We start from the raw sequence: 14,112 nt of genomic DNA, 5'->3' as shown, positions 1-14,112 counted from the left end.
CTCAGATTCAAAAGGTGACAGTCAGTTTAATACTGGTGGTGGGAAAATTAATAAAAAAAACTAAGGAACATTGGTGATCATTATCTCAAAGGATGAAGATTAATCTATGATAGATAGCATGGATACATTAAGTGAAACTGAAGCAAAAAAAAAACTGCAGGCGCTGGATACCCGAAACAAAAATAGAAAATGTCACTTGTGCAGAATGGTGCCTAGATTGGAGGAATTTAGTTATAGGGAGAGATTAGATAAGATAAAATATCTTTACTAGTCACATGTACATCGAAACACACAGTGAAATACATTTTTTGAGTAGTGTTCTGCGGGCAGCCCGCAAGTGTCGCCATGCTTCTGGCACCAACATAGCATGCCCACAACTTCCTAACCCATACGTCTTTGGAATGTGGGAGGAAACCCGAGCACCCGGAGGAAACCCATGCAGACACGGGAACGTACAAACTCCTTACAGACAGCAGCTGGAATTGAACCCGGGTCACTGGCACTGTAATAGTGTTAGGCTGGGCTTGTTTTCCCTGGTGTGAAGGAGGCTGAAGGGTGACTTTATATGGGTATATAAGAGGCATAGAGAGTCAAAACATTTTTTCCCCCATGGGGTATCAAAAACAATGTAGGTTTAAAGTGAGAAGGTTGAAATCTATAAAATTATGAAAGGCCAAAGCAGTGTGAATGGGGAAAAAAAACTATTTCCTTTAATGTTGTTCAATAGCAGGGACCATTAATTTAAAGTAATTGGTCTAGGGATGCAGAATATTTCTTTTCACCCTTAAGCGAGACTCAATGCATGAAAAGGTGACGAAGGCCAGGGATAAAGTACACCAGTTTTGTGTTATGTTTGTAGAAGCTAAGGTTGTTCTCTTAGACCAGAGAAGATCAATACTTGATTTATTACAGGTGTTCACTGTTCACACAAATGGTTTAGATAAACTAAATAAAGTGAAACCATTTCCAGGGGCAGAAGGTCAATAAACAGGACACAGATGCAAGATGGTAGTAAAAGAACCTGAGGTGATGCAAAGAAAAGTTTTTCTTTAAACATTGCGGCAAGTTGTTAAAGTCTGGGTTCTGCTGCCAGAATTACAGCAAAAACAGTTTCAACAATGATTTTCTAAAGGAACTGAATAAATGTGTAAAGAGAAATTTACAGAGCTGAGGAAAGAACAGGATGGTGGAATTAGATGACAAGCTCTTGCAGAGAGAAGGTACTACCATAATGTCCTGTGACATTTTGTTTTTTTTAATATTTTATTTACAGCGTGGTTAACAGGCCCATCCAGCCAACGAGTCCGCGCCGCCCATTTTTTAAACCCAATTAACCTACCCGTATGTCTTTGGAATGTGTTTCTATGAAATAAAAAAAATAACTGATTTAAGTCACATTTGAAGTTTTCAAAATCAAAACTGACTTCCTCCTTTGAGACACTTTCATTTGGTCAACAGTGTCAGACAGTAATAATTCAACGACTCTAATCCAAAATAAAATCACAAGATACTGGAAATACTCAGCAGGCCAGGTAGCATCAATGGACAGAGAAAATGAGTTAACATTTCAGATCAGTGACCTTTGATCAAAACCTGAATGTTCATCAACCAAGAAACATCTTTGATCCTCTCTCTACCATCTGTCCTGCTGACTATATCCAGCATCTACTGATCCCTACTAAATGAGCAAGTTGTGATCGACACCACTGACAGAAATCTCAAACTAGTTGCAATTAAAAGATAAAAGAAATTAGTAACTATTAAGTATATTTAGTTTCACCACTTTCCTGAATTAGCTAGCTTCCCCCCCACTATTCAATATGAAATTACTGACTACACCCACCTTTCTGTGCCTTTCCCGATCCTTGCACTTCTCTCGCACCCAGTCAATGGTGTGGAAGTCATCATATGTTCCAACACCTGGTATAGGTTCATCCAAAAGATCCAATAAATGTGTTGTGCTGTTAATACCACCTCCATTTGTCATGGTATAGTTGGCTCCTTCAACAAAAGGAAAAAAATTCATATTAAACTCAAAACAATGAATCATGTGTGTGATTTTAAGTTTTTTTTATTGACATTGATCCTGTGAACGATCAGATAGTATATTAAATTTAAAATTTCACATACATTTTAATCCAATTGCAATAACAACCTTCCATTGCTTCCTAAACACCTCCAACCTCCTCCCAATTTACAAGCAGAGCATCATCCATTGGGTATTATTTTATTGCCTCTGCTCCACAACCACCCCCCCCCAACTCACCAATCATTGGTTTAGGAGACAGCAAAACTTGAAAGAGCAGCAGCTAAACAAAGATGCAATTTTAATAATGCCCAAAAGGGGAGATCACCAACACTTTCAACCATATGTAAATACAACTGCACAATTCTTTAATAATGATAAAATAATTAAAATTGTGATATCATAATAAAAATTATCATAGAATAGTACAGCACAATACAGGCCCTTCGGCCCACAATATTGTGCCAGCCTTTAAACTTCGCCTAAGACTATCTAACCCCTTCCTCCCACATATCCCTCTATTTTAAGTTGCTCCATATGCTTATCTAGTAATCTCTTGAATTTGCCTCCACCACCGCCCCAGGCAGTGCAGTCCATGCCCCAACCACTCTCTGGGTAAAAAACCTTCCTCTGATATCTCCCTTGAACTTCCCACCCATTACTTTAAAGCCATGCCCTCTTTTCTTTTTCAATTTTTTTTTATTAGTTTTCAAATTAATACAGACTAATATATCAATGTTTATACATGTAATACAAAGAGATCAGGAGAACAATCATGACATGGATAATCATAAAGAACAATAAAGTATAAAAAATCTGTAGATCCAACGATCTGTTAGTGAATGAATATAATATAAAAGAAAAAGATCTATTATAAAATATAAAAGAAAGAAAAAAAAATCTCCAAAACAATAAGAAAAATTATAAACAATATATCAAACCAAACTAAGCTAAAAAAAAATTCAAAAAACAAAAAAAAACTGGACTAAAATTTCTCAATAGAAACAGTAATATTATGTCGTCAACTCAGTTCCTCTAAATTGAAAGGTTATTATAAGGGGATCTAAATCATGTGAAAATATTGAATAAATGGACTCCAAACTTCCTCAAATTTAAGCGAAGGATCAACAGTACCACTCCTAATTTTTTCTCCAAGTTTAAACATGATATAGTTTGAGAGAACCATTGAAAAGTAGTAGAGGGTATTGGATCCTTCCATTTAAGCAAAATGGATCGTTTGGCCATTAATGTAACAAAGGCAATCATACGGTTAGCGGAAACAGATAGATGGCCAGATTCTATCCTTGGCAAACCAAAAATTGCAGTGATAGGATGAGGTTGCAAATCAATCTTCAATACATTTGAAATAATGTTAAAAATATCTTTCCAATATTTGTCCAAAAGAGGACAGGACCAAAACATATGTGTCAAAGAAGCTACATTCGATTTACATCTGTCACATTTGGATTTATATGTTGATAAAAACGAGCTAGCTTATCTTTTGACATACGGGTCCTGTGAACTACCTTAAACTGTATCAAAGAATGTCTGGCACACATTGAAGATGTATTAACTAAATGAAGAATTTTCTTCCAAGTCTCTGTAGGTATAGATGTCTGGAGTTCACTTTCCCATTCATTCTTAATTTTGTCCGGTGGTTCTGAACGAATTTTCATAATTAAATCATAAATTATTGCTATCAAGCCCTTCGTTGGGGGGGGGGGGGGGGGGGAGGAGGGAGGGGGGTGGCGGGTGGGGGAGGAAGGAGAGGAGCAAGAGGCAAAGCATAAGAGAAAGAATGGGCACAGAGAGACGATGCCGGGAAGGTAGGAAGTTGTGGAGGGGTCTCCTTTAAAGAATCAGAGACCGGGAGGACAAGAGAGAGGGGTCGAGGGGAGGGTAGCAAGGAGATAGCAGAGAGGAAGGGCAGCAGTACCTGACCCTACCAATTTGTGTGCACATGTGTGCATGCGCATGTGCGAACACAGAGCAGAACTATTTTCCAGTGGTCTTTAAACATTCTTGTCACTGGACCAAGACCTTGTTAATACTAAACAAAAAAGATCTCTAGTTCTGGTTTGGGACCTATATTTTCTGCAGTAGCATCAGAAGGTAGCCTAAGCTAATCAGATTTTGGGCTAGATACCACCATATTTCTTTGTCGAAATGCAGTCAAATATTGTGCATGATACTATTAACATTTTGTTTTGGAAACCTTGAATGTTAGCACTGATTTCCTTTGAGTGATTGTCTGTACCTCCAAAATCTGAAAACCACTAAGTTCAAAAAAGTTATTTGCCACTAATGTCACTGTGAACCAGACCTTAAAGTATCAGGACAAGGGAGGGAGCTGCAATATGTGGAGTTAATGAGTAAACAATGACATCGGGACATCCTGCATGACTAAGTATCGATTTAATCCATTTATGGATTTCGAATTATATTAATAGATAACTCCAAGCATGCAGCATTTTTTTCAGCAAGCACCCTATTGATCAAATGGACCATAATGATTCTGCAATTTTAATTGTCAAACAGCCATAGAAGATTTAAAGTATGCACCTGATCATTTAAGAATAAGAGTTCTTCTTCATTCCTCCTTTGACAGCATTCTTTTTCCATTTGATTATGTCTTTCTCTGATTAAATCTGCTGTACGAAGGCAAATGTTTATTGCTGCACTGCTGTCCTGTACATACCAGAGCATAATCTGCAATGGGGCATGATTTGGAGCACTCAGGCAAATGAGCCAGAGGCAATTAAAATATGTGCACACATTGAGCGATGATAGACTGGAAATTTTCCCAGTGAAAATGCAGCAAAAAGACATTCAACAGAGACCTGGAATTCAAGAATATTTCATACAAGAAGAAAATTTTGATCTGTTTTAAACTATTATCCCATCACACGATCATAAACACACAAGCTGGCAATTGATAAATTAAACATTTTGAAATTTCACATCTCTGTAGGCTCCTGAGACTCCTGACCCATCTCCTCCTCAACACTGTCAGGGATAAAAATGCCAATTTTACAAAATTATATACTGTTCCACCTTTGCTACAACTTAAACATACATTAAATGTGATTATACTATTTAAAGAACATTTTTTAAGGCCAGCTTTACATTCTATTTGATAACTTTAATCTGGTTTATATTACCATCAAATATGGAACAAGCACTCAATTTCCAATAATATTGAATGGTAAATTCAAATATTGTAAAATTAAACCAATTATTCAACAGCTCTATTCTGTTGTTATTACTCCAAATTTTTATCAAGCTGCGAATTCTGATTGGCATTCCTGATTAATTGTGCGTTTGCAGTAAAGAAACATTAATAAAGATTTCAACAAAATTCTGAAAGCACTCTGATTCACATCAACTTGCTCCATTAGACTCTATGGCAAACTGTAATCCTATAATTTTAACTGATAACTCAATTGAACAAAGTAATTATTAACAAATGGCACCAGCCAATGAGTTGGAGGTGGGCTGGGTATATGACTAAAGAACAAACAGTAAAGGTCAACTTACTCCAAAAACAGTCTATTTGAAAGAGCAAAGGAAACCAGAAACTACAGGGACCTTTCTCTTTAAAATCATGGCAAGATTTGCAGAAAATGATTTGCATGGAGGACAGTTACAGACATGTTACATATATAAAATCAACCTTCGTCAGGTATGGTTACCAAGCTTACTTTTGACAGGAGAAATTATCTATTGATCTCCTTCTGAGCTGGTTATAGTGCCATCACCCTATTGCCACACTTGGAAGTAACATCCTGGAGTCCCTCAAACTGGTTGTAATATTCAAATTCTTTCAAATCCTACGAGCAGAATTAAACTACTTTGCTTTTGTTATGATTGAACAAGAATATACAAACTTCAATAGTGCAGTCTTCATTCTTTGAACTTAATTGCACCAAAGAATGCAATTCCCTTTCAATCCATCTGACAATGTACATTTCTAGTGTTACCATTTACACATTCTTTCTTCTGATCTCTGCAATGCCACATTGAAAGATCACATGATTCTATGCTCACATACTGCACTGAAGTCCAGAAAGAGAAAATGCCATGTTATTTCTCTGCTGAATTAACATGTATTTTATTTGACATTATAAATGAGTAAAATATGTTGCATTCTTTAATCTAACATTTAAATTACACAGCACACCAATTAGAGAACCACTTTTCAGTTTGATATGCAGCAAGATTTGAGAAAATGACATGGGATGAGCTTTAATTAGGCACTTGCTTGAATGGTTAAGCTTCTTTAAATCTGTATAAACAAACACCAGCCTGCAACATTGGCAAGGACATTGTCGTTCTGTTCTGTGATGTGAGGTTTAAAATGACCTGGTATGACTGTAAGAAAAAGAAATGCTTGTCATGTGTTGAAAGGAATGAGGTTGGACTCTGAACAGATTATTTTCACAATGTACATTGTATCTGAAGAAATTAATTGAATCAGAAAAAGCAATAGCAAAGCTCCTAAATGAAACTGGAATTAATTGGAATCCTCCACTGCCAGGGTGTGGCCAAATGCAAATTCGAGGAAAAGCACTTCATATTCTGCATGTGTTGTCCACAACCCAGCAGCACAAACATTGGTTTATTATTGTCTCATGTACCGAGGTAAGTGAAAAACTTGTCTTGCATAACATCCATACAGATCAACTAATTACAACAGTGCATTTAGGTAGTACAAGGTAAAAACAATAACAGAGTGCAGAATGAAGTGTTACAGTACTTTGAAAGTACAGTGCAGGAGACAGTACCTCATCACAATGAAGTAGATTGTGAGGTCAAGAGCCCATCTTATTGTACTATGCAACAATTCAATAGTCTTATAGCAGCGGGATAGAAGCTGTCCTTGAGCCTGGTGGTACTTGCATTCCATAATCTGCACCCTGTTGTTTTCTTCACATCACCTCCCAGACTCTGTCGCCATCTCTCCCTTCCCTCCTCCATCTGCCCATCAACCCCTCCTCACCTGTATCCACCTATTGCTTGCCAGCTCCTGCCTTAGCCCTCTCTCACACCTCTTAAAACTGGCTATCACCACTTTACACTCTCAGTCCTGATGCAGGGTCTTGACCTGAAATATCTACTATCCCTTTGCCTCCAAAGATGCTGCTTGACCCGTTGAGTTCCTCCAGCAGCTTGATTGTTCCTTTATTTAAGAAAGGGCGTAGGGATAACCCTGGAAAGTAAAGACCAGTGAGTCTTACTTCAGTGGTGGGCAAATTACTGGAGAAGATTCTTACAGACAGGATTTATGAGCATTTAGAGAAGCATAGGCTGATTAGGGACAGTCAGCATGGCTTTGTGAGGGGCAGGTCGTGCCTCACAAGCCTGATTGAATTCTTTGAGGATGTGACAAAGCACATTGATGAAGGTAGAGCAGTGGATGTGGTGTACATGGATTTTAGTAAGGCGTGAGATAAGGTTCCTCATGGAAGGCTTAGTCAGAAAGTGAATGGGATGGGATGAGTAAAGGCATGGGATCCAGGGAAACTTGGCTGTGTGGATTCAGAATTGGCTCGCCCACAGAAGACAGAGGGTGGTGGTAGATGGAGCATATTCTGCCTGGAGGTCAGTGACCAGTGGTGTTCCGCAGGGATCTGTTCTGGGGGCCCCCGCCCTTTGTGATTTTATAAATGACTTGGATGAGGATGTGGAAGGGTGGGGTAGTAAGTTTGCTGATGATACAAAGGTTGGTGATGGAGTGGATAGTGTAGAAGGTTGCTGTAGATTACAACAGGATATTGATTAGAATGCAGAGCTGGGCTGAGAAGTGGGCAGATGGAGTTCAACCCAGATAAGTGTGAAGGGATACACTTCGGGAGATCGAATTTGAAGGCAGAATACAAGGTTAATGGCAGGACTCTTAGCAGTGTGAAGGAACAGAGGGGATCTTGGGTCCACAGCCACAGATCCCTCAAGGTTGCCACGCAGGGCGATAGGGTTGTTAAGAAGGTATATGGAGTGTTGGCCTTCATTAGTCGGGGTATTGAGTTCAAGAGCCACGAGGTGTTGTTGCAGCTCTACAGAACTCTGGTCAGACCACACTTGGACTATTGTGTTCAGTTCTGGTCACCTCATTATAGAAAGGATGTGGAAGCTTTAGAGAGGGCACAGAGGAGATTTACCAGGATGCTGCCTGGACTGGAGAACATGTCTTATAGGTTGAGTGAGCTAGGGCTTTTCTCTTTGGAGAGGAGGAGTATGAGAGGTGACTTGACAGAGGTGTTCAAGATGATAAAAGGCATAGATAGAGTGGATAGTCAGAGACCTTTTCCCAGGGCGACAATGGCTAACATGAGGGGACATAATTTTAAGGTGATTGGAGGAAGGTATAAGGGGGATGTCAGGGGTTTTTTTTTTACACACAGAGAGTGGTGGGTATGTGGAACACACTGCCTGCAGAGATTGTGGGACCAGATACATTAGAGACATTTAAGAGACTCTTAGATAGCCACATGAATGATAGAAAAATGGGGGGCTATGTGGGAGGGAAATTTTAGATAGATCTTAGAGCAGGATAAAATGTCGGCACAACATTGTGGGCCAAAGGGCCTGTACTGTGCTGTAATGTTCTATGTTCCATTGTCTCTGGAATTAACTACTCAAAGTTAACTGCATGGTGGACAAGTTAGCAAGGCCAGCAGAAAATCCTGTCCTACTCAGCTTGGAAGGATTTTTAATCAGAGTGAATATGATTGTAATAAACATTTTGATTTTTTTTTGATAGGCCTATCAATTTTCAAAAAGAGAAAGAGAAATTAAATCAATTAAGTAGATTACTTGGAGCCAAACTAGTTTATGCTTCGAGATTAATTCTGCAGCACAACAAATACAACTGTTTGAGATTAATTGTTTTAGAAAATTGAACAGGCTGCTACAGTTGATGCTGACCTTCTTCCAAGATCTGATGTTATCTCTGTGCTCAGAAACTGCTCCTTTAGTTATGACCCAAATTCATGGTTTGCTGCAGTGTTAGTGATAAAGCAGCATTAATTTCAATTGAGTTTATGAACACTGGATATCCGATTTGTCTGTTTTTTTATTTCTTCTCACAAGTGACCAGACTTGATGAGAGTACAGTTACTATCCATCCCCAGTTACCTGAAATTGCCACGAAGCACGATAATATTCTGATGAGTGGTGTATCCATAATGGTCAATCATAATCACAGAGATAAAATACTGACACGCCCTTGGCCCATTGAGTCTGCGCCAGTCATGAACCACCATTTTTTACACTAATTTGAACAGAGAACATAGAACAGTGCAGCACAGGAACAGACCCTACGGCCCCACGGTGCTGAACTAATTAAACTAATGACACCTAATTAAAATAATCCATGGTCCATATCCCTCCATCCTCTGCATTTTCATGTGCCTAAGAGCCTCTTAAATGCCTCTATCACATTTGCCTCCACCACCACCCCTGGCAGCACATTCCAGGCACCCTCCGCTCTCTGTGGTAAAACAAAACTTGCCTCACTCATCTCCTTTGAACTTTCCCTTCTCACCTTAAATGCATGCCCTCTAGCATTAGACATTTCAACTCTGGAAAAGATACAGGCTGTCTATCTATGCTTCTCACAATCTTATAACTTCTATTAGGTCTCTCCTTAGCTCCAGAGAAAACAACCCCAAGTTTGTCCAACCTCTCCCTATAGCACATGCCCTCTAATCCAGGCAGCATTCTGGTAACCTCCTTCCCTACTCTACCCAACCCATTAGATTCTACCATTTACCTACATACTAGGACCAATTTACGGTGGGAATTAACCTACTAACCAACATAATTTTTGGGATGTGGGAAGAAACCAGAGCACCCAGAGAAAACCCACTCAGTCACAGGGAGAACATGCAAACTCCACACCCAGCACCCGTCAGATTTGAACCTGGGTTGTTGGGAGCTGTGAGGCAGCAGCTCTACAAACTGCACCAGTATGCCACCCCACATAAGGCATCTTAAAAGCTAAAAGAGACTTGCATCTATATAACACCTTTCACGGTCAAGACTTTCCAAAGTGCTTTACAGCTGATGAATTATTTTTTCATATATAGTACAGGTACCATAATACCATCAGAAACATGACAAATATTTTGCAATAAGGTCCCACAAAGCATGTATTGACAACAGGTAATTAATTTTCCACTCAAGACCAAAATACTGCAGATTTAAGAGACCAGAAATATAATAGAAAATACTCAGGTCAGCAAACCTCTGGACAATTGATCCAAAGCATTAATTCTGTTCGTCTTTATGTTGCCTGAACTTCTGAGTATTTCCAGCATTTTCTTTTTTATACCCACTTCAGTAATTTGATTAGAGGATAAATGTTGGTCAAGAAAAATAGAATTTCTCTGATCTCCCTCTAAATAGTGCCATAGTTTGTTTTTAAAACAATCACCAAAGAGAACTCAAGACCAATTTAACGTGTCTTCCAAAAGATGGCACTTCCAACAGTGTTGCATGGCCTCACAAATCACACTAAATCTTTGTACCTTTTGAGACTGAAGTGGGATTTGAAGACCTTCAGTGACAAAAGTGAGACAACTGAACAATAGATGACATCTAATAATGTTATCTAAGGATTAATTTGAAATTTCTCATACTCCAGAGAGGAATACTTGGCCTCCTAGGTTAATAATCCACTTGCAGCCATTCATTTACCTGTCCATGTTCCAATGCGACATCTTCACAAGAGTCGATCAATTTCTTTTTTCCCCCAAAAAAACCAAAAACCTCCTTTGGCTTGGCTTACATCTCCCCTCACTGCTGTGCCCTTTTTTACTGCATTTTTAACTCACTTGTTCCTTTCTGACACTTCCGGAAGGAAATTGGATTAATTGAAACCTTAAGCTGGTTCTGAGCCACCAAGAAAAAGATCAGCAGCTCAGCTGAAATTCTGTGCAAAGGAAATCACCAGAGGCACGAAGAACAAGCCAGCGCTGGGACAAATCTGAAGACAATGGTCTGGAAATAATGGCACAAAACTACTCGCCTTTTACCAGCAGCTTAAAAGACAACTGCATCATACAGCATGGAAACAGACCCTTTCAGCCCTTGGAGTCCGTAAAGGACCAACAATCGCCCATTTACAGTAATCCTACATTAAATGTAAATGAAGACAAATGCATAAACGAAGGGTAGGCTGACAGGCTGTACTGTGGAGGGTCGTGGCTGTCACGTGACAGCACTGCCCGCTACCTGGTTGGAAGACACACCACTACCAATCAAGGTTTGACTCCACCCCACCCATCAGCGCATACCTGACCATTGGTCCCTTTAAGTACCTTTATACTTGGCCTTGGGCCATTGGCCTTTGTAATCGATTAGTCCTTGCTGGCACCGAGCCATTGGTCTTTGTAAATTACCTGGGTTGGATCCCCCAGCCCTCCAGCACTATAAAGGGTGCCACATGTGCTCGGCTCACTGTCTTTGCCATCTTCGAAGAATCACCCTGCTTCACTCCAGGCCAAGTACCGTGGAATGGCGCTGGAGAAATCATTGGTGAGGTGTGCACTGTTTAAGGTTGGGAGCGTTTTAGTTAGTGTCCCTTTAGAGCCATGCCTGCACTGAATCCAGGGGTGGCAGGTATCATTGTTTTTCCTTGATTGTATGTACCTAGTTTGGGTGTGTGGGTGTGGGTGTGGGTGTGGGTGTATTTTACCCCCTTTGCAATTTTCCCCGCTCGTCTTTTGTAAATAAATCATTTACTGCCAGACTGTGTTCAGAGTCCTTGCCTTCTGAGACCCCAAATCTGTTTCACAACACAGGCGAAATCTTTTTTCCCTGGCTACTATTACAAACCAGCAAATACCTCAAAACTAATCAATTAAACTGCTGAAGCAATGTCTTATGGTAATTTTTGACCATCTCTTTCCTTCTTTTACTCTGGTCAATGCAAATAGTTAGAAATATCATTCATGAAAAAAAAAATTACCTCTGCTGAATAAGTGGCAAAGTCAATAAACATCTTACGGAAGGCCAATAAGTCACATATAATGGCTCACCTATATCCACCCCGCCAATTAAATCTTTAAAGAACACTTTAAAAAAATTCCCAATAGTATTCATCTTTCATAAATTTATGCCAGCTCTACTTAATTGTATTATCATTTGCTAAATGTCCTGCATTAACTCTTAATAATGGATTCCACAATTTCCCCAATAACATCTCTTCGGCTAAGTGGCCCACAGTTCCTCATTCCATCCACCTTCTTTCTTGAATTTGCATTTTTCCAATCCACTTTGACTCTTCCAGAATCTAGGGAACTTGGAATGATCACCACCATTTCATCCACAATCTCTGCAGCCACCTGTTTTAAGGCCCAATGATATAGGCTATCAGATCCAGGGGATGTCAGCTTTAAATACCATAAGTTTGCTTAGGATTTATTTATATCTGCAAAAAGTAGGTTAAACATTATTAATAGTATCAAGTGAAATTATGACTACAGAGTCCAGAAGGTCTAATGAAATACATGGGCTAAATACACCGTTAAACACATCAGCTATTTAAAAAACGCCCCTATCAAAATTTCAGATCATCCTCACACCTATTCAACAAACGATAATTAAGTGCACAGAGGTTCCAAAACAAAATCTATCCAATTTGATGGGTTTGTTCAATGGCATGGTAGCAAGTCACCAACACTATACAATATAATAATAATAATGTGCAGAAACATGCCATTCAACCAATCAAATCTGTACTAGTGTTTCTCTCCAGGTTGAGACCTGCGGATATTGTGTAAAAATTAGAGGAACGCCTTCCAGAACTAAAGTTAGAATTGATCAATAAAATCTAAAGCTAAGAAGAATGAGGGGTGATCTCAGTGAAAAAGATTCAAAAGATAAAACAACAGTTTAGAATGATAAAGGCTGTTTCATCTGGCTGGAGTTGAAAATCCAGCCTATCCAATCTCTCATCTTAGTCAAAACACTCCATCCCAGACAATATCCTGGAGAATCTCCTCTGCAACCCCTCTATTGGTATTGGTTTATTATTGTCACTTGTACCGAGGTACAGTGAAAAGATTGTCTTACAAACCGATCGTAAAGGTCAATTCATTACACAGTGCAGTTACATTGAGTTAGTACAGAGTGCATTGATGTAGTACAGGTAAAACAGTAACAGTACAAAGTGTCACAGCGACAGAGAAAGTGCAGTGCAATAAGGTGCAAGGTCACAACAAGGTAGATCATGAGGTCATAGTCCATCTCATTGTATAAAGGAACCATTCAATAGTCTTATCACAGTGGGGTAGAAGCTGTCCTTCAGTCTGGTCGTATGTGTCCTCAGGCACTGGTATCTTCTACCCAATGGAAGAGAAGAGAGAATGACCTGGGTGGGTGGGGTCTTTGATATGCTGGCTGCTTCACTAAGACAACGAGAGGTAAAGACAGAGTCCAAGAAGGGGAGGCTGGTGTCCGTGATGCGCTGGGCTGTGTCCACAACTCTCTGCAGTTTCTTGCGGTCCTGGGCAGAGCAGTTGCCGTACCAAGCCATGATACGGCCATACAGGATGCTTTCTACGGTGCATTGTAAAAGTTGGTGAGAGTCAAAGGGGGACATGCCAAATTTCTTTAGCCTCCTGAGGAAGTAGAGGCGCTGGTGAGCTTTCTTGGTCATGGCATCTACGTGATTGGACCACGACAGTCTGTTGTGATGTTCACTTCCCAGGAACTTGAAGCTCTCAAACCCTCTCGACCTCAGCACCATTGATGTAGACAGGTGCATGTACACTGCCCCCTTTCCTTAAGTCAATGACCAGCTCTTTTGTTTTGGTTAGACATTGAGGGAAAGGTTGCTGTCATGACACCATTCCACTAAGCTCTCTATCTCCTTCCTGTACTCTGACTCATCGCTGTTTGAGATATGGCCTACAACAGTGGTAGCATCGGCAAACTTGTAGATGGGAGTCAGAGCAAAATCTGGCCACACAGTCATGAGTGTATAGGGAGTAGAGCAGAGGGCTGAGGACGCAGCCTTGTAAGGCACCAGTGTTGAGAATAATCGTGCCGGAGGTATTGCTGCCTATCCTCAGTGATTGTGG

At 39.9% G+C, this 14,112-nt stretch overlaps 1 protein-coding gene across 6 annotated transcripts in view; it reads right to left on the bottom strand.

Moving 5' to 3' along the window:
- Positions 1-14,112, bottom strand: part of clcn3 (chloride channel 3) — a 137,552-nt gene that overhangs the window by 55,901 nt on the left and 67,539 nt on the right. For all 6 annotated transcript variants that reach the window (XM_052019760.1, XM_052019765.1, XM_052019763.1 and 3 more), the window contains one exon: positions 1,844-2,001. In XM_052019760.1, the coding sequence (XP_051875720.1) occupies positions 1,844-2,001 (158 nt within the window). The remainder of the gene's footprint in view (positions 1-1,843; positions 2,002-14,112) is intronic.

This window comes from Pristis pectinata, chromosome 7 (genome assembly GCF_009764475.1).
Source record: "Pristis pectinata isolate sPriPec2 chromosome 7, sPriPec2.1.pri, whole genome shotgun sequence".
NCBI lineage: Eukaryota > Metazoa > Chordata > Chondrichthyes > Rhinopristiformes > Pristidae > Pristis > Pristis pectinata.
This window is presented reverse-complemented; position numbering and strand designations above follow the sequence as displayed.